Genomic DNA, 21,518 nt, shown 5'->3' on the forward strand with positions numbered 1-21,518 from the left:
AGGCACTGCACACTTTGCAGTGAGCAAGACCTGGTTGTTCAGGAGACTGACAATAAAATTATCCCTAAAGAGACCAAAGTTGATTGAACTATCCTTGAGAAGCCTGCTTCAAAGTAGGGACCTGTACGAAATTACACATTCACATTTCATTTGCTTCCATTAACAACACTCACATTTAGATCTAATGGTAATAATATGCTCTGGTCTGGAGTGGCTCTGGAACTAAATGCTCCCCTTTGCTGTTCAGACTGCACAGAAGAAAAACCAAAAGACTGGAATTCACTGGGCTTTTTCGTTGTTTTTCCAATTTCAAGTTCATTCAAATATCGTCTCTGGCTCCTACATTTTAGTTAAAATGCATTCCCTCACTTCCTACTGTCTACAAATGAAAATGCCTATTTAAAAATTGGCTTTGTTTTTTGAAAGCATATCAACTCACACATTTCAAAGCCCTTCAGAAAACACAGTAGATCAAAAGCCATGTAACTTTAAAACATTATAGATTTGAGGTTGAGAAAGACCAGGTGATTATTCTATATGATCGTTTCAATGAACTGATAGCATCTGTCTAGGAATCAGGAGAATTGTTTTATGTTATATACTTTGAAAAAGAAGATTCCAAATGAGAAAAAAAAAAAAGAAATTCCAGGCTTGAGAAGTCCATATTTGATGTTGTGGCATGAAGCCAGCTTTCAGCACAGACTCAAGATGTGTGTATCTAATTCTTTAAAATTCTGAGATATCAGAAACTCTTCAAGTTCTCTTGCCCCTGTGTGTACCTTTAAGGCCAAACTGACTGTAAAGAAAATAAATGAGTGCTTCCAGACCCAGCCAAAATCTTTCCTGCTTTTAAGGATGCTCTCATGGCTTCTCCAGGAGCCGTCCCGAAAACCAATCTGGCAAAGCAACGATAATCACCCCATAGAACACATAATTTGTGTCTATTAGACACCAGAACAAATCAGGAAGAATTCCTCAGCTGTAGCAAAGACACACAGTAAGTAGAAACTGCAGAAACACAGGCCACAGGAAGCAAGATACAGGAAAGCTACACACACTTCCATTAGCGCTACACACACATTGAACCTTATGCTTAAAAATCAGCCCAAACACAGATAAGTCACTGAACAATCTATTCATTTAAAAGGGGAGGGGAGAGTATACTTTTTAAAGAAAAATACCACTTTTTTTTTTTTTTTTTTTTTTTAGAATCAATCACCATCTTATCTTCTCTAACAGAACCATTGATCCATCTCTGCTAGGCTAGGGTATGTTTGACTGAGTTTTTTCCAACTGCTTCTGCCAAATCTTTCCTCAACAAATCAGTCCTGTGAGGTTTCTAAGCACATGGACTGCTACACTGACACAGAAGGCATGATAAACTGAGCAGCAGTGGAAATGTATGTGTGTGTCCAGTCTGTATTCTGCATGCTTGCTCATGTCTGTGCAGTTATATAGATCCACGAAGAACAGTTCTTAGGCAGTTTAATGGAATCCGTCTGGGGTGAAAGGCGTTATTTTGCCTAAAGAAAACTCCCCCTCATAGTCCAGCTCGCAGACAGACCCGGCAGCAGGGTCACCATCGGGGGACGTCTGAGAGATCTGCGACGTACGACTGAAAGGGCTCTCCTCTTCCTCCGGGTCCACCTCCACGTCACCCGGGGTCACCGCGTTGGGGATCATATGGACGTAGGCAGCTGCGATGTCCTTGTGGAAGGCGGTGTCCTGGTTGTAGGAGATGAGCTCATTGCTGATGTTCACTGTCTCCACCTGAGTGCGGGAGCAGAGGTGGCTGCACCCCAGCAGCTGGGCAAACACCTTCCGGAAGTCAGCGTTGAAGGCGTAGATGATGGGGTTGAGGGAGGAGTTGGCCCAGCCAAACCAGATGAAGACTTCGAAGGTGGTCTCGCTGACGCAGGGGAAGCCCTCGGGGTGCCCGCTGCAGAAAGGGACCATGCAGTTAAGGATGAAGAAGGGCAGCCAGCAGCACACGGATACCCCCATGATCACCGATAGGGTCTTGAGGACCTTGGTCTCCTTCTTGATGGATGCCCGCAGGCCGGTGTCGGGTCGGGCGCACAGGCCTCACGGCTCCGGCAACTCTGCGCGTGCTCCGCGGCCCTCTCCAGGGAGGAAATCCTGCGGATTTGCACCTGGGCGATGCGGTAGATGCGCGTGTAGGTCACGATCATGATGGCCACCGGGATGTAGAAGCTGGTGAGCGAGGAGGAGACTGCGTAAGTTCGGTTCAGGCTGGAGTCACAGTTTTCCGCCCTCAAGTCTGGCTCCCTGGCTTCCTCCCAGGGCGTCCCATTGACCAGGTTAGATGGCGGGTCCACCCCACCCCAGGAGCCCATCTTGTCCCTGTGCCAGTGGAGCTGGACTCGGATGAAGGAGATGAGGATGGACAAGGTCCACGCCAGGCCGACCATGACCAAGGCCACACGCTGCGTCATCTTGCGCTCGTAGCAGAAGGGCCTGGAGAGGGCCCGGTAGCGGTCCACGCTGATGATGCACAGGTTCAGGATGGAGGCGGTGGAGCACGCGGTGTCGAAGGCCACCCAGATGTCGCAGAAGGCCCCAAAAGGCCAGTAACCGGCCACCTCGGCGACCGCCTTCCAAGGCATGACCAGCAGCGCCACGAAGAGGTCAGACACAGCCACAGACACAGTGAAGACTGGTCATCTTGGCGCGCAGGTGGCGACTGCGCACGATGGACGCGCACACCAGCACATTGCCCAGCAGGGTCCAGACGATGAGCAGGGTAAGGAGGCCGGCCGTGACCACTTGCGCTGGCCCCAGCAGCGTCGCCCCCTCCGAGCCCCCCACGGCGCCCCCCTGCGCCAGCTGCTGCTGCCCGGACCGCGCCCGGTAGGCGGTGCCGTTTCGCCCCGGCGGCAGCATATCGGGTTCGGCGGCACAGGCGGGCTGCGCGCGGTCCCAACTTCTGCCCTGCGCTCCCCGGGCGGCCCCATCGGGTACCCGGGGGGTGGTACCCCGGGACCCGCGGCTAAGGGATCCCCGAGCCCCGGGGGGCGCTCACCGTGCGCGGCGCCGGGGCTCCGGGGCGCGCCGGCACCCCTCTTGCCTCCTCGACCGCTACCGGGTCTGTGGCCGCGTTGCGCCCCTCCAGTGCCGGGAAGCGGCCGGTGCCCGAGGGGCTGTTCCCGGGAGCCGGCAGTGCGCCAGCCGGCGACGGCGGCTGTGTCTGGTTCGGAGCCGGATAAGCGAAGAGCGAGCCACCACCGAGGGGGCGGGGGCCGGGAGCGGCCGGCGCCGGGCTAGCGCTGCTGCGCGGCCTCCTCGGTTCCTCGCTGCTCCCGGGGCCCGCGCTCCCGCCCCCGCCCCCCGCCACCGCACTCCCCAGTCTCCTGCGTACCCGCCCCACCTATGCCTTGGCGCCCTCACTCTGCAAGCTGCGTCCGCCGGAGTTTGGGGGCAAACCCGCAGGTTTGAGAGGCGCTCTAGTACCAGACCCCGGCCCTCTGAAGACCCAGACCCGCGCCCTGGGAAGTCGAAGAGGTACCTGGCCCAGCCCTGGTGCCCTGCCCACTTTTGGGGAACAGGGAAGTGGAGTAGGAATGGGGAGAATCGCTGGCTTCTAGACTGGGAAAGGGCGTTTGTAGGGTCAAGAGGATGGCCTTGGATTTCTCATAGACCTAAGTCCCACTCCGGACTGGCTGTGTGACCTTAAGAGTCCTCCTTAACTTCTTTGGGCCTTGGTTTCCTAGTCCACAAAATGGGGTAAACGATTCCTTCCTTCTCCATCGGGTGGTGTACGGGCTCAGTGAAGCCAGGAGGTGGTGTCTCGTGGGAACATCTTCTCCCAGCCTCCCCCGGAACATCCATCCTACGATTGGGACTTAACCTGACCTCTTGGGAAAGCCTATTCCCCACCCCCAATCCTTACACGGCTTTTCCTTTGGGCAATAATTTTGGATGAACCCAGCAGGTTAGGAAGAGGAAGGGAGCTCCAGCCAGGTGCCTTCTCCCTGCAGGGTGCATTCAGTCTTTCTCTTTACAGGGATGGATTCCTATCTCATGCTTAACAGGTGAGGAATCTGAGGCTTGAATAAGTGGCCCAAAGCCCAAATTCTTAGAAAAGAACGGTGGGGAGACACTGGAGAGGGAGGGCGGTGTTCCTGGATCTTACCCCCCTCCCAGCTGACAGCTGCGCTTGTGAGTCCCCGGGTCTCTCTGCTGGTGTTAAGCTCAGCGGAAGGCAGCTGGCGAGAGGAGCTCACAGCTCCTCCTGCCGCTGGAGGAGGTGGCAGCATGCTGCTCGGGCTCATCTGAGACCCGCTGACCTATACACCCACCCTGTGTTGGGGTCTAGAAACGGGGGCTGGACTCTCAACTCCTCCCTAGTCTCTCTCTGCACTCTGACCCACCTGCCCCATTCGCCCTGAGCCCCACCTGTACCCTGGTCCCACCGCTGCAAGTGAAGCAGCTTCTCAGACCCAGCCTGCTCAGCCCTACACAGCCTCTCCCACCGCAAACCATCTCCCCCTTCAGTGCTTTATGCTGCCAGAGATGACAAGACCACCTGTCCAGGTGTCTATGCCTAAAACAGGGGAGTCACACTTACACCTGTCTCTCCCCACCTCCTAGGAGCTGGACCACCCCTCTCTCCACAGATGTCCCTGTCCAGGACTTTTCCTTCTCCAAGCTGTTTTATGGTGACGCTACCCTAGCCTCCAGGTTCTGTCCACCGTCCATTCAGTGGCAGGCAGAGTGATCTTTCTCAAATATAACTATGATCATGCCTCTCCCCAGATGAAAAACTCTCAGTAGCTCCCTGTGATCCTTGATCCTGAGGCAAGCGAGGTCTTTTAATCATTGTGCCCTTGCTCAGTGCCCCAGCTTCTACTGCTGCTCCTCTATATGCAGCCTGGATTCAAACCACTATCAACACACACACACACAAATTGTAATTTCCCTAATGAGTCATATGGTAATTCTTTACCCTGAAATGACCTCCCTCCCATTTTGTCCTCCTGGGGAACACCAACACATGATGTTAGGAAAGAACTTGGGTTTTAGAGACAGGGGTTTGAATTTCAGTTTCTTATTCACTTATTCAGCAAATATTTATTGAGCACCTATTATGGCCCAGATGCTCTTTTGTTTGCTGGGAATACAAGGGTATATAAATATATATATATATATTGCCCTTTCCCTCCACAAGGTTATAATCTAGTGTTGGAGAGAGCCTTTAATCCAAGAATCACCCAGAGAAATGTACGATTACAACTGTGACAAGTGCTATGAAGGAAAAGTACACAGCCTTATGAAAGTGTACAATAGGTTGGTTTGACCACGACAAAATGTCTAGAGAAGCCTTCCCTGGGGAAGTCTCTCTTTGGGTTGAAATCACAGTTAAGAAGGCAAAAGAGAAGATAAGAGAAGGAAAGCATGGCAGGCAGGAGCAGGTATTTACTAGCTGTGGGATCTTGGGCAAGTTATTTGATCTCTCTGAGCCTCAGTTTCCTCATCATCAAAATGGGTTGATCATAGTAGTTTAAAAGATAAATGTGATAATACCAAAATCATTCCTGTATGAGAGACTCTGAGCCTCCCTTTTTCCTCTGGCTGTACCAGGGCAGTTCCTTACCCTGGGCTGCTCTCCAAGGAGATTTCTGCCCTGAGTTTTGTGAAAGAGAGTCAGAAAGTGGATTCATTATTGGACCTGAGAGGCTGGAGGAAGAAGGAATGGTCCCAGAGGAAGAAATTATGTTTGTCTTCATAACAAAGAGCAGAAGGAGAAAAGTGGGAAGAGGGATTGAAAGCTCAAGGTGGGGTTTCCCAGGGAAGTTTGATGTGAATGAGGTGAGGGAACTGGGGTCTGTAGGAAAGTGGATAGGAAGGGACAGGGAATCTTAGAGAAGGATTACGTGTTGCCTTCACAGAATTTAAGAAATGCAAGAAAAGTTTGAGTTAAGAAATTTTCTTCTTGAACATAACACTGCTCGGAGACTGAAACACACGGATCATGGCTTTATATGTTGTATGGAGCACTTACCAATGTTAGTACCTTTCCCTCCTTTTAGATCTGACACCCCCTCCAGGAAGCCTTCCTGGCTCCTCTGGACTGAGTCAGTATCCTGAGCTCCAGTGGAGCCCTGGGTTGGCTCATAAGGCAGCAATTGTGACACTATATTGTCACCATTCATTTACATGGCTATCTGACTCTCTAGCCTCTGAACTTCTTAAATCAACAAACTGCATCTTATTTGTGTCTGAATTCCCCAAACCAACACAGTGAGTGGGTGCTTGACAAATCTTTGTTGGTGGAGGAATAATAAAAGGGGGGGGCTCTGTGCCCAACACTCTGATACTAATGGACAATTCAATCAGCAAAGGTACACACGAGCTCACCACACAGTTTTGCATTGGTTTTTCAGATAGTTCTGACTCCCTGAATTTCATCCATTCATTCATCCAGCAAGCATTTATTAAGGACCTACTATGTGGGAGATGGAGGGGAGGCTGTATGGGGTATACAAGTCATAGCCAGGGTAGGTTTGTATAGTGATTATTTAAAACTTCCAGCAAAAGGCAGTAAATTATATTGAGAAAGGGGTATCTTTTTCTAATTAACACAAAATTGATGTTTGAGCCAGGCTCAAACGTAACTACATCCCAGGCTCTGCCCTAAGCTGTGGGACACAAGAAGAATCAAATATACATTCCTGTCCTCCTGGGGCTTACATTCCCGAAGAAGGACGAGGTGGAGGAGGAGGAAGAAGGAGGGGAAGGGGGAAAGGGAGAGGGAAGGGGAAGAGGAAAAGGAAGAGGAAAGAGAGAGAGTGTGTGAGAGAGAATGACACCTTTGAGCCTCTACCCTGGTCTTTGCAGTTACAAAAGCCTTTTGCTAACACATATCTGAGTTGAGTTTCAGTTGTCACCTATGACTGAAAAAGCCCTGCCCAGAGCAGGGAATAAACAAGGTTCAGTGGTGACCTGAGAACAGGGGAATGAACTGCCCATTTGGGTGGGCAGCACGGGGAAGGGCAGCATGGAAGAGAGGATACTCAAGCTGGAGGGCGGAATGGAATCCACCAGCATTCCTAGCAGAGGGAACAGCATGTGCAAAGGCTCAGAGGCATGAAGCTTTGTGTGTGAAAGGACAGATTTCAGAACTCCAAGACTCTTTCCTTTGTTATCCAAAATATCAGGTTTCTCATCATTTTGGGAAACTGAGAGTTTTCTCTCTATCCATAAGACCTTGGGCAAGCAAAGTAAATTAATATGCTGCCAGGGTGCTACAGCCCTTGTCTCTTCCATCTTCACAGGGAGCAGTCTGCCTGGTAGGGATGATGGTTTTGTGTAGGCGGTCGCTGCTCTCTCTCACCCAAGCTCTTTCCCACATATTTCAAAAGAGCTGGTTAACAGCTGAAAACCAAGGAGTCTCTTGGGTCAGCCTCAGAACCCAGCCACGTCTGCACAGACTCTAACCAACTAAGCAGCTAATAAATTCCTTCTCTTATTTTATCCCAGCTAGAGCCCTGCCCTCAGAGGATGACAGCAAGTAAGTGATCCTCTCACACTTTTGGCTCCTGCAAAATTGTACTAAGAGGATTTTCTTAGAACATTTTAGCACAAAGGGGGTTTTCCTAATCCGGTTAGCAAATAGTCCTCTATTTAAACTCATTGATCCTTCTTTTTCTGAAGATATATTTTAAATTGGATTCGCTTCGCTGAGACAAATGGCTAAATCAATGGGCCAACAGCCAGGATTTTGCTGCTGCTGCTGCTGCCGCCACCTGTTGATGATACCAAAAGAGTCAACTCTGTTTTACACCAAGACGGGCTTAGTTCCTTGGCTATAGGGTACACCCAGGCTGTCAATGTACTCAGCTTGGCTCAGCGGAGCCCAGGCAGAAAGGTAGAGATGAAACATCAGCCTCCATCCCTGAGGCTGGAGAAGCCCCCTCAAGCACACATCCACTGATGGTGACCTGGAGGCCTCTTCAAACCCAAAGGCTGGTCCTCAGGCCCCCACCCCTCTCCCAACTCAGAAACACAGGAAGCTGAAAGCAGCCATTTCTGGCAGGAAAAAATAGCTATCCCAGAAGTTAGCATATTCATGTAGATAGAGGATGGAAGAGGGGTTTGCAAGTCAGACAGTCCCATGTTCAAATTCCTCTTCTCTGACTTACTAGCTGTGGGACCTTGAGCAAGTTACTTAACTTCTCTGAGCCTCAGTTTCCTCATCTTTAAAATGGTAGCACTAATACCTACTATGCAGAGATATTACCATTAAACAACATGCCATACTTAGGAAATGGTAAGCCCCTGTATTAGTCAGGTTTTGTTACCATAATGCTGCGTAACAAACAGCCCCAGGATCTCAGTGGCTTAAAATAATGAACTTTTATTTGTCGCTAATGGTCTGTGGTCAGCTGGGGAAGCTTTGCCCCGAAATGTGGGTCAGGTTCAGTTTGCTCTTCCACTCTCTCATTCCCAGGCCACTGATATCCCTGGGGCTTGCCTTCTCAGGATGCAGGGTGGGAGCCAAGAGGGTTGCCCCAGCCATTCACATACTTGGAGCTTCTGGTTGGATGGAGCATATGTTAACTCAACTCATGCACCCAGGACCAAAGCAGGTCAGTGGGCGAGCAAGAACTACTCCCTGTCCACAGGGAAGCCACGGCAATGTGAGGAGGCCAGGAACAATTGTGAGCAAATAATATCAGCCACATGGTCTGCAATAAAGGAAACCACTATAGTTTCATTGTCCTCAAATGGCTCCAACAGCCAACCCCTTCTACCTGTCCCCTCTGCTACCCCCAGTTCAGGTCCTCATCGCTTCATGCCTACATGGTTGCCAGAGCCTCCCAACAGGTCCGTGTGTCTTGGTGTCTTCTCTCCCCTCCATCTCGTGCTCTACCATCGAGATGATCCTCCTAAAACACAGATGAGATGTCTTTCATCAGCTTAAACACATCCCACGATGCCTTGTGACCCACATTATTAATTATTCACCCAACTAACAAAAGTTAACCTGTTAATTCCAAACTTCTTAGCACAGCCCTTCCCACCTGGTTATCAGCCTCATCCCTTGCCTCCCAAGCCTTTCCCAGTAGACCCCACCTTCTACCCACCTCAAATTGTTCCCTCTTCTCCCAGCATGCCTAGTTCTTTCAGGTCTTCTGCCCTTGCCCTGGCTCTCTCCTCTGCCTGAGATGTCCCCACCCTTTTCTGAGTGGGAGCGAACTCCCATTCACGTTTCAAACCCAGTGCCAATGGACCACCCAGATGGGTCTTCCTCAAGACCCCAGGGAGGTAACCATTCAGTGTCGGCGCAGCGCACAGCACCTACCCCTGCTACAGTTCGCAAGCCCACTGTCATGTGATGGTCCGTTCACTTACTGTTTACTTACCTTTCTCTCCCTGCTGTAAACCACCTGAGGTGAAGTCATCTCAGCCTCTTGGAGTCAGCTTGGCTACGAGGAACCGAGTTGACATTTGTTGCATGAATGAACATACTGTGGTTAGAAGGGGTAAGGGCGCACCAACTACCTGTGTGTTCCCTGTGCTGCCCAGACTCCCTTGGACTTCTGGCAAATGGCAATGTGAGCAAAAGGATGCAGACTTCCTTGCTGGAAGTATCTTAAGAATGGGCATGGGCTTCCCTGGTGGCGCAGTGGTTGAGAATCCGCCTGCCAATGCAGGGGACACGGGTTCGAGCCCTGGTCTGGGAGGATCCCACATGCCACGGAGCAACTAGGCCCGTGAGCCACAATTACTGAGCCTGCGCGTCTGGAGCCTGTGCTCCGCAACAAGAGAGGCCGCGATAGTGAGAGGCCCGCGCACCGTGATGAAGAGTGGCCCCCACTTGCCGCAATTAGAGAAAGCCCTAGCACAGAAACGAAGACCCAACACAGCCATAAATAAATAAATAAATAAATAAATAAATAAAATTTAAAAATAAAAAAAAAAGAACGGGCATAACTCCTCGGCCTTCTCTTCAGCAATGACCTCATGTGGGGACGTCAGGGCTGCAAAGATGGAATCTCCCAGGATCCACTAATCTGCATCAGACTCTTCATGAGTGACACATATGCTTCTTTCTCCAGGTGACGCTAGTTAGCATGACTAATACACGGATGAGTAAGTGCTGCTCCATTTCTCATGGCTTCAGACTAAATGTTGCTCAGTACCCACAGGGTACCCAGATCTTGGTTTATAAACACCAGCCTTCACCAGAAGGACTCAGAGAAATGGCTGATGCCAGAGCTGAGCAGAGAAGGTACCACACAAGTCTGGGACATCTTGTGGTGCTAGAAAACAAGAGAGTGCTCAAAGAATGATGGAGACATGTGAAAAGGGCACAGCAACCAAGTTGAAAGGGCTCCCACTTGCTAAACCTGGGACAATGTGAGCATCAGAACTGATAATAATAACGGATTATAACATATTGAATAAAATTAAAATTCATGAATCCATAGTGATAATCCTTTTAATAAGAATAAAAAGGAAGAAGAGGGGGAGAGAGGGAAGAAGGAAGGAAGGAAGGAAGGGAGGGAGGGAGAAGGGGAGGAAGATAGGGAGGAAGGATGGGAGGGAGGGAGGGAAGGGGAAGGAGGCTTCCTTACGGTAGAATGACAATAAACATCAAAGTGGAGAACAGTATGGAGGTTCCTTAAAAAACTAAAAATAGAACTACCATACAACCCAGCAATCTCACTACTGGGCATATACTCCGAGAAAATCATAATTCAAAAAGAGTCATGTACCACAATGTTCATTGCAGCTCTATTTACAATAGCCAGGACATGGAAGCAACCTAAGTGTCTATTGACAGATAAATGGATAAAGAAGATGTGGCACATATATACAATGGAATATTACTCAGCCATAAAAGGAAATGAAATTGAGTTATTTGTAGTGAGGTGGATGGACCTAGAGCCTGACATACAGAGTGAAGTAAGTCAGAAAGAGAAAAACAAATACCATATGCTAACACATATATATGGAATCTAAAAAAAAAAAAAAAGGTTCTGAAGAACCTAGGGGCAGGACAGGAATAAAGACACAGATGTAGAGAATGAACTTGAGGACACAAGGAGGGGGATGGGTAAGCTGGGACGAAGTGAGAGAGTGGCATGGACATATATACACTACTAAATGTAAAATAGATAGCTAGTGGGAAGCAGCCACATAGCACAGGGAGATCAGCTCGGTGCTTTGTGACCACCTAGAGGGGAGGGATAGGGAGAGTGGGAGGGAGACACAAGAGGGAGGAGATATGGGGATGTAGGTATATGTATAGCTGATTCACTTTGTTATAAAGCAGAAACTAATACACCATTGTGAAGCAATTATACTCCAATAAAGATGTTAAAAAATAAAGAAAGAAAAGAAAAGAAAATTTTTTAAAAAAACAAGCCATTGGTTAAGAAAAAATAAAATAAAATAAACATCAAAGGAATAAGAGAATTAGAAAATCACATCTTGTGAATGGATAAAGAAGATATGGTACATATATACAATGGAATACTACTCAGCCATAAAAAAGAATAAAATAATGCCATTTGCAGCAACATGGATGCAACAGATTATCTTACTAAGTGAAGTAAGTCAGACAGAGAAAGACAAATGTCATATGATATCACTTATACGTGGAAACTAAAATATGGCACAAATGAACTTATCTACGAAACAGAAATAGGCTCACAGACATAGAGAACAGACTTGTGGTTGCCAAGGGGGAGTGGAGGGGAGGGAGGGATGGACTGGGAGTTTGAGGTTAGTAGATGCAAACTATTACACATAGAATGGATAAACAAGATCCTGCTCTACAGCACAGGAAACTATATTCAATCTCCTGGGATAAACCATAATGGAAAAGAATATGAAAAGGAATGTATATATGTGTGTAACTGAGTCACTTTACTGTACAGCAGAAATTAACACAATATTGTAAATCAACTATACTTCAATAAAAAATTTAAAAATTTAAAAAAGATGAAAAGAAAATCACATCTTATAACCATAATAGTAATAATTGATTTAGACAAGAATCATCACTAAGTAAAAGTTTGGAGAGGAACAGGATATTTGCATGGTCTCAAAGCACCTCCACTCATATTATTCAATAATTACAAAGAGAAAAAATGATAACTTCACTGTTGAGAAACCTTAAAGAGGTGAACAAAGTTAACACCCCCAGGAGTGGGACAAATAGACACCAAGTGGCCCTCGATGTGATGCGCCAAGGACACAGCATCTTCATGTAGCATCCCTGTTCCCCGAGGAAACATCAGACAAACCCACACTGGGGACCTTGAACAACTGACCTGAACTCTTCAGAAGTATCAATGTCACCACAGACAAAGAAGGGCCAAGGGACTGTTCCAGATTAAAGAAGACCGTGGAAGCATTCCAGGGATCGGGGGAGACCCTTTAAAGGATGTTATTGCGACAGTTGGCAAAATGTTCATGTGGACGCTACATCAGACAATCATTGACAAGTAGACCATTGACAATCGACAATCATTGACAATTAAGACAGTTGTATGGCAGCAACCTTAAATTTCCTGAATTTGATCACTGGACCACCCTTGTTCTTAGAGAATACCTGCTGAAATGTTTAAAGGAAAAGGAGCCAGATGTCTAAACTAAACTTCACATGCTCCAGGAGAGGATCCATAACAGATCACATCAGATCAGGCCACATATGCAGTAGAGACATGGTCAAGAACAATTGGTGCATCTGGGTAAAGGGTAGATGAAAGTTCTTTGTCTTACTACTCTTCTGTAAGCTTGAAATGATTTCAAAACAAAAAAAATTTATGGAAGCAACCTAATCGTCCATCAACAGATGAATGGATAAAGAAGATGTGGTACATATACACAATGGAATATTACTCAGCCATAAAAAAGAATGAAATTATGCCATTTGTAGCAACATGGAGGGACCTAGAGATTATCATACTAAGTGAAGTAAATCAGACAGAGAAAGACAAATATCATATGATATCGCTTATATGTGGAATCTAAAAAAAAAGTGATACAAATGAACTTATTTACAAAACAGAAATAAACCCACATAGAAAATAAACTCATTACCAAAGGGGAAAGGGGGTGGGGGAGGGATAAATTGGGAATTGGGGTTTAACAGATACATACTACTATATATAAAATAGATAAACAACAAGGGCCTACTGTATAGCACAAGGAAATGTATTTGATATTTTATAATAACCTATAATGGAAAAGAATCTGAAAAAGAATATATATATGTATGTATGTATGTATAACTGAATCACTTTGTTGTATACCTGAAACACTGTAAATCAACTATACTTCAATTAAATTTTTAATTAATTAATTGTTTTAAAAAGAAATTTTAAATAAATATATTGATTAAGGGTGCTATCAGCTGTGCATAACAGAAAGCCTGACTATTCGTGGTTTATGCACTAAAGACATACATAACAGGAAATTCAGAGGGAGCCGGCAAGGGGTGGTGCAAAAGCTCAGTGATACAACTGAGGACCCAGAATCTTTTCACCTTTTCATCCAAACACTCCACCTTCTCAACGCTGTGGCTTTGTGCCCTTGAGCGTCATGGTCACAGGATGGCTGTTACAGCTTTAGGCATCATGACCAAGTTCAAACTCCAGGAGAAAAATGGGGGGCGACTATGTAAGGGGGACTTTTCTTGATGTGTCTCTCACCTGTCACCAGTGAAGAAAATCTTCTTAGAAGGACCTTATGTCTCCTTAACCACGTGGCCACCCCTAGCTACAAGGCAGACTGCAAAATGTTTCCAGTATCCGGGAAAAGGGAACAAACTGCCTATGCTTGGCTTCAACAGACTGTGAGTCATGACCTGAGACCGGGCACTTTGCGTCCCCAACCAAAGTCAGGGTTTTCTTAGCAAGCAAAGGAATCATTCTGGGAAAGCAATTAGCAGTGTGTGTCATCATTGATATTTGCTAAATACCTGCTAGGTCGACATTGTACTGAACATCAGAGATGAATTAAAGAGATGAAGACTCAGTCCCCATCCCTGGAGCTCACAGTCTGTAATTCCCCCATCACAGCCCTCCATCTGGAGTGTGGAAGCCCCTTCACAGTTCAATTAGGAAGTGGTACCAAGAAAAGGTGACCTCACAAAGTTTATCTGAGTTTTTCCAATAGCAAATAAATAAATAACTTTTTAACCTTCCTAGCCAAATATCAAACAAATACATGTTTTCTTACTGAGTTTTCCATAGTATTGAAACTATCTTCCAGGTCCCCATTTTTGTCTTACAAGATCTTTAAGCATTCATTCATTTATTTTTTCATTTGACAATGATTATGGAGCTCCTCCTCTCCTGGGACTGAGGACACAGTCCTCAGGAAAAAAAAAACAGACACTGTCTCTCCCTCTTGAGGCTTACAGTTAAGTGGTTTTAAAAAAAAGGACCACTATTCAAACAATCTGACACAAAATTGTATGATTAAAAGGTACAATAGACACAGTGAAGGAAAGCTAAATGCTGTTGCAAAAGTTCATAGGGACACCAGACCTGGCCTAGGGGTGAGTGGAGACTTCCCTGAGAAATCGTTGTTTGGATGGAGATCTGAAAGATGAGTAGGAATTAACTAACTGAAAGGAAGAGGAAGCAGCAAGTGCAAAGGTCCTGGGGCAGGAGGGAACATAACACATTCAAAAAACTAAAGAAGCTGGTCAGTGTGATGGAGCACAGAGGAAAAGTGAAGCACAAGGAAAGTGATATGAGATCAGGCTGGAGAGGTGGTCAAGAAAGACCATGCAGGACCCGGGGCCAAGGTAAGTTTCTCTGTCTCAGCAGTGAGGGGAGGCCAGCGGAAGATGTTGGGCAGGGGAGGGATAGGAGCATCTTGGCCTTTCTCAAACACCACTCCAGCCATAGCATGAAGGACAGACTGGTAGAGGCAAGGGATGCACTGGAGAAATGAGTGAGGAAGCTACTTTGGAAGACCAAGATGGAGATGATGGTGGCTTGGAGTAGGTGGTGGGGTTGGAAGTGGGGAGAAGTGGATGGCACCAAGGTATTTGGGGGTAGAAGTGACAGGTGTGGCTACTGATTGGAAATGAGGCATAAAGGCAGTGTAAAGACAGCCCTTGTATGTCTGACTTGAATAACAGACAGAGGCTGGCACAATCCGTGGGGATGGAAAATATGAAGGGAGAAGTGGCCAGAGGAGTGGGATATCTTGAGTTTGGTGTTGGACGCATTCAGTATAAAGTGCCTTTGAGACATCCAAGTATGCTGCTGGAAATAACCAGCCTGAAGTTGAGAGGTCAGGCTGAAAATGCAAATTTCAGAGCCAAGAGTATCTGTATGGTAGGCAAGCCCTTGGCCATGAACTAGACCACCAAGAAGAGCAGTGAGAAGCCAAGAGGACCCAGTATAGCCCCCTAGAAATTCCAACACTAAATGGCCAAGAAGAGGGCCATGAGCCTGCAAACAGCTCTGAGAAAGGAGGCCAGAGAAATAGAACCAGCCCGGAGGGAGTGTGTCATTGAAGCCAAGACCCGATTCATGCTGTTCACCCGCTCCATCTGCAGACGGGGAAACCAAGACCCAGACGGCTTGGTAGTGCCCTGGACCGTCCGCTTTTTCCGGTGTAAAGGGAAAAGGCATTTCCTATGCATGCTATAACAAACTGCCACAAACTTTGTGGCTTAAAACGTAAATTTATTATCTTACCGTTCTGGACATCAAAAGATCAAAATGAGTCTTACTGGACTGAAATGAAGGCGTTGGCAGAGCCATCAACAGAGGCCTGAAGGAGACTCCCATCCCTGCCTCTTCCAGCTTCTGGTGGCTGCTGGCACTCCTTGGCTTGTGGCCACATCACTTCAATCTCTGCCTCTGTAATCACATTGCCTCCTCCTCTTCCATAGTCAAATCTTCCTTTTATAAGGACATTTGTGATTACATTGAGGGCCTGCCCTCATATTCCAGGAGAATCTCCCACCTTAATATCCTTGACTTAATCACATCTGCAAAGTCCCTTTTGCCTTCTAAGGTGACCTATTCACAGGTTCCAGGGATTAGGACGTGTGGACATCTTTAGGGGGCATTGTCTTTCCTCCTGCGGGCTCTCTGGGCCATGTAGAGGACCAGCGATCTGAGAATTCTCGGAGCAGCACTTGTCGTGTGCAAAGAGAGACATCTGGTCCACACTCGGCAGCATCCCTGGAGGTAGAGACCTGAAATTGTCCATGTAGCCGTAATAAGAGCTTGCTGCCCGCCAGGCTCTATGGTTCCAGCTTTACATGAATCATCTCAGTTCATGCTTTCAGTGACCCTTTAAGGTGTGTCAGGCTATCCCCACTGTCTTATAGAGGAGAAAACCAAGGCTCAGTGAGCGGACGGTAACTTGCAGCAGAGACCTGAACCTGGACTCAAAGCCCGTCCATCTCCCCAAACCACACTTCTGCCACGGAAGTACCATTCGTCAGGGACACATTAAGGGGCAGCCCCGGCTCTCTGTGCACCTGGGAGGGTAGAATCAGGGCCCTTTCCTGGAAGGCCCCACCCCTAACTCTTGCTGGGATCTTGTCCTTTCTTCAGGGTCCAGCATAGCACTCAGGGAACACCCGGATTGTAACATCAGGGACAGAGCCCTCACCTGTTTCTGCAGTTCACCTGTGACCACGGTGCTGGCCACGGTCTTAAACACCATCATGCCATCATATCACCTTTATAAATTGTAGGAGAAATTGCACTTTCGGGGACGGTGCTCAGTCCAGGAAGGTGATCTGCCCTGTTCCTCCTTTGGCTACTCTTTGGCTCTGTGACCTGGTGGACACAGCTGTGGAGCTCAGTCCTGCCCAGTGAGCGGGCCACGCCATCCTCTGCCAGGCAGGATGGGTGAAGGGCTGACCGCGGCCGGAGTGGAGCATGGAGGGGAAGCAGGAGCACTTTTCATTCCCTGGATCACATTCCTGGAAAAGGTGAAGCCATTTTTGTTAAGGTCATGTGCTCCCAGGACAGTTGTTAGGACTATGAGAAGATATTGGAGGAAACAGTGGGAAGCATGAGGTGGACATGGAGAAAAGGACATATCAGCGAGTGGGCTTTATGTGCTAATCCCCCAGCACCAACCAGCACTGCAGCACCTCCCCACTCTCAGGCTTACCCCTCCATGCTAGAGCCCAGGGGCACTTCTGAGCTGAGGCCGACTTCAGAGAATGCTAGTTAGGATGGGTCAGCTGCAAGTAACAAAATACCCAATGCACAGCAGGCATCAGCAAACTCCCAGGGTAAGATCCAGCCCACTGCCTGTTTGGGTCAATAAAGTTTTATTGGCACAGCCCCGTCCATTCATTGATGAATCACCTGTGGGTGCTTTCATGCTACAGGGGCAGAGGTAAGTAGTTGCAACAGAGAGCTTATGGTCCACCAAACCTAAAATATTTTCTACCTGGCCCTCTACAGAAAATGTTTGCCCACCGTTTTCTTAAACAACAATAACGTTTACCTCCCATAAGAAGGAGTTCAAAGGACGACAGTTCCAGGATCAGACAGGGGCTCAGCAGTGTATTCAAGGACTCAGCCTCCTTCCATCTCCTTCCTCTGCATATTGGCCTCTTATTCTTGGGCTTGCTTCATGGTCACAAACTGGCTGCCACAGCTCCAGGCTTGACTTCCTCCCACAACCACATTTAGGCAGGAAAAAAGGCAAACCTCCTCCTCATCTCTTCCCTATTAGGGATCCAAATCCTTCCAGGGCTATCCAGCAGAGGCCTCTTACCTCTCATGGTCAAGACCAGGGGTCAGCAAACGTTTTCTGTAAAGGACCAGATAGTAAATATGGTAGGTTCTTGTGGGCCATAAGAACCTTATGGTCTCTGCAGCATATTCTTTTTTGAATGTGGTTTTTTTAAAAACAACCTTTCAAAAATGTAAAAACCATTCTTAGCTCACAGGCATAGTTTACCCCTACCTGGTCTAGAGCTATTCACATGCCCACCTCCATACCGTCCATACCGATGCCCAGCGAAGGAGAGGAGGGTGTCACTATGCTTAGCTTAGACCAATCACCCAAGACGGGTGTTCCAGAAACATCTGCCAAGACATGTAGGCAGCCCTTGCGGCTGTCAGTGTGTCGGGGAGACGGTCAGATCACTTCCTGTCCCGGCGGGAAGAAGCGATTGGCCGCTGGCTCCTCCCTACGGAGGAGAACAGACCCCACCTACAGACCTCCGTAGAACTGGGTGCCCCTGCTTAGCTCCTGATGCAGAGCAGGAAGGGGAGCACATTCTAATGCACGGTCTTGTCTGGACTCTTTATTAAGCACCAGGCTTAAAGCGCCCTCTTGTGCCTTAAAGGCGAACGAGGGTCCGCAGATGTGGACGAGAAGCGGGCAGAGAAGTTCTGCGAGGTCTGAAACAGGCCAATCACAAGCCTTCCCGGCGTCTCCCCACGCCCTGCAATAGTCTGGGGTCGAGAGTGCAGCACATGTGGTCATGCAACCCACGTGGTGAGGCCCTGGGGGAGAAAGAGGCAAAGCCCCACCCTCCCAAGAGAAAAGGACAAGAAAACAAGTAAATAACTACGCAAGTAACGGTAAAGGGCACCGAGGTGAAGCACAACAGAGGGTCTGTTTAGACAGATGATCAAGGAGGGGTGGGAAGCACTGCAAAAGTCCTGAGGAGCAGAAGAGCTTGGAATATTCAAGGATGTGCACTGGGAGACGGCTGTGGCTGCAGCAGTGCAGGCGGGGTGGCCGGGGGAGGGGGAGGCCGAGGGAGGGCCTGGCTTGAGAAGAAGATGGAGCTGCAGAGGCCAGATCCTGAAGATCCCAACAGACCACGGTTAGCAGTTTGTACATTCTTCTAAAAGCAACGGGAAGCTGTTGAAGGGTTTTTAGCAGGTGACTTGATTTGATTTACTTTTTTTAGACAATTAACATACCGTCATCACTGTGGTGTTTCCTATGTTATTAATGCGGCTGAAACACCACACCAGAACGACCATCCCTTTTGAGCATTAAAACACTACACTCATCATTCTCCTGTCTCCTCACCACGGTCCCCTCGGCTCTGCTTTTAGGACAAGCTAATGTCTCGGTCATTCCCCATCAGACACCACGGAGTGCCCTCCCGCCAGCTGCCCTGACCAAGTTCCACCCCAGCCTCATAACACCCTGCATACACCCTGTTCCTCCAAACCTCCCCCAGGAAGTGGGAGGTGGTGAGGGCACAGGGAAGGAGCGTCCTTGTTGAAACTAACTAGTTCTCAGCTTCCCTGTGAGAACTCAGAATTTTCCCAGCCCTCCGCTGGGATGGTGACAGCCATCTCTGACACATCGCAGGAACCCAGAGCTATGGATAGAGTACAATCGGGGCATTTTTACCCTTAGGCTGCTACCACAACATCTCCCCTCACTTTGGCCTGAAAGTGCAAGTGGACTCAGAAGGAAAGGCACCAGCGCCCCCTGCTGGTCATGCTCTTCCACAGCAACGCTCATAATCCCAGGGAAGAACCAGCTGTTTGCAGCAGTTTCCGCTCGTTCTTCACCCTGTGAAGCTAAGTGTAGCAATTTGCAACTGGGAGAAAAGGGAGACGTTCTGTCCGTGGATGCATTGGCCTGTACACACATCCTCAAGCAATTGTTTGAATGATATTTTTACCGAATTGGCTTTCTTTTTAAGATGATATGTCTAATAGAGAGGAAAGGCAATGGGTTTTTAAAAGGCTCAGTGGTCCAAATGCTACAACTTCCTTGTGATGTAGGCGTGGTCAAAGGTTCCCCGCATTTTTTTTCGCCGCACCGCGCAGCATGCGGGATCTTAGTTCCACGACCGGGGATCGAACCCCGTGTCCCCTGCAGTGGAAGCACAGATTCTTAACCACTGGACTGCCAGGGAACCCCCCACCCCCATTCTAATAGAGTAGTAACGCTTATCCAGTGAGGTCAGCTGGGAGCTGACACTTCATAGAGACAGACACGAGGAGCTTGGTGAATTTGAAGGGTTACGCAGTAAGGCAGGCGAGAGTAGTAATTACTCCAGCTGGGCTTCATGACCGATGTTCCCTGTGGGGAGACAAAGGAGGCTAATCTGACCTCCAGGCAAGGACGACTGGGCAGATGCTGGTGCGGTTTAGTCCAGCAGTTCATAAAAGGTCTTGTGGAAGGGAAATCTTTTCTAAGGCACACCCAGGTGCCACGGAGCTAGTTGTGACCCTGGGTGTCCAGCTCCAAAGTTTTTGCCCTTCCATTCAGCCTCACCAAGAGCCATGGTACCCAAAAATCACGAGTTCAAATCCTGCCTTGACCAGGGTCAGGGATGAATGAGCTCAAGCTGCCAAATGCATAGGCTCTTCCCTGATCAGGTTGCCACAGGTGAGAACAGATGAGAAAGAGATTATCCTGGTAACTTGAGTGCCAAGGGCATCGGTCCCCTCAGTAGAGAACCACATGGGAAAACAAATCCATGTCGGGTTTCCTGATGAGCATGGAATCATCCCTCGAGAGCGGGAGCGAGTCCGGTGATGTTTACAGCTAATGGCATTGAGTTACTCCACCTCTGGGATCTACCTGCCGAGGAGGCCACACAGCAGTAGCCTTGACACCCTCCTCCCAACAATGGTGGATGAATATTGCAAGTTCACCTTCTCTGATGACTCTGAGTTCATCTTCCTTATGTTGACTTTCTTTTATCTTTCTTTCAAATGTTTTTATTATGAAATATCTTGTGTATATCAAAAAAGCACAGAAGAAACTATAATGAATACTTTTATACCAAACACTTTGTCTAAGACATCAAACATTTCAGACACTGCATGCACTCAGCTGTTTGTCTCCACTCCAGTCCTGCCCCTGCCTCCCTCCCAGCCCACAGGTAACCACTACACTGAACTTGGGGTGCATCCTATCTTCATGTGTGTTTATAATTTTACTGTGTATGGATGTATCCCCTAAATATCAGGAATTGTTTTGCCTGTTTTGAAACATTATATTATACCAATATACCATTATACCATTATAATTATACCAATTATACCTTCATGCTACTTCATTCTTAATTCAGCATTGTCTTGAGGGATTACCCAGATTGATACATGTTGTTCTGGCCCATTCATTTATTTCACTCCTGTGAAAAAATATTCCATTGCAGGAATAGTCCATAATTTACCTATTCATACTCCTAACTGATGGACATTTAGGCTGTTTTCAGTTCTTCCCAATGACAAGCACTGTTGCTGTAGACATTTCTGAACACAACTCCTATGTGTGATGAACACACCTCCTATGTGTGATGAACACATGTAAGTGAGGGTACCTCTGGGGCACACACACACCAAGTGGTATTGCTAGGTCTTAAGGAATATGCTCCTTTAGCCTTAGTCAACATTGCCAATTGTTCTTCCATGTGGCTTTATCAATATACTCCCCTACCACCCGTGTATGTGAATTCCCTTTCTTTCACATCTTGCCAACCAACCCTTGCCAATCTGATGAATGGGAAATAGTATCTCATTGTTATTTTAATTTGTATTGCTCTTATTCTAGCCCTG

The 21,518-nt window shown here is 47.7% G+C and overlaps 1 protein-coding gene across 1 annotated transcript; it reads right to left on the minus strand.

Annotated features, from left to right (window-relative positions):
* Window positions 1-1,173: 1,173 nt before the first annotated feature.
* Window positions 1,174-10,454, minus strand: DRD5 (dopamine receptor D5). Its single transcript, XM_082391485.1, is given in 4 exon segments — window positions 1,174-2,079; window positions 2,082-2,679; window positions 2,681-9,633; window positions 9,959-10,454. Coding segments are annotated over 3 exon segments (1,416 nt in total). The 5' UTR covers window positions 2,905-9,633; window positions 9,959-10,454; the 3' UTR covers window positions 1,174-1,485.
* Between the last annotated feature and the right edge of the window lie 11,064 nt (window positions 10,455-21,518).

The sequence above is a fragment of the Balaenoptera borealis genome (assembly GCF_965194805.1).
Source record: "Balaenoptera borealis genome assembly, chromosome: 4".
Classification (NCBI taxonomy): Eukaryota; Metazoa; Chordata; class Mammalia; order Artiodactyla; family Balaenopteridae; genus Balaenoptera; species Balaenoptera borealis.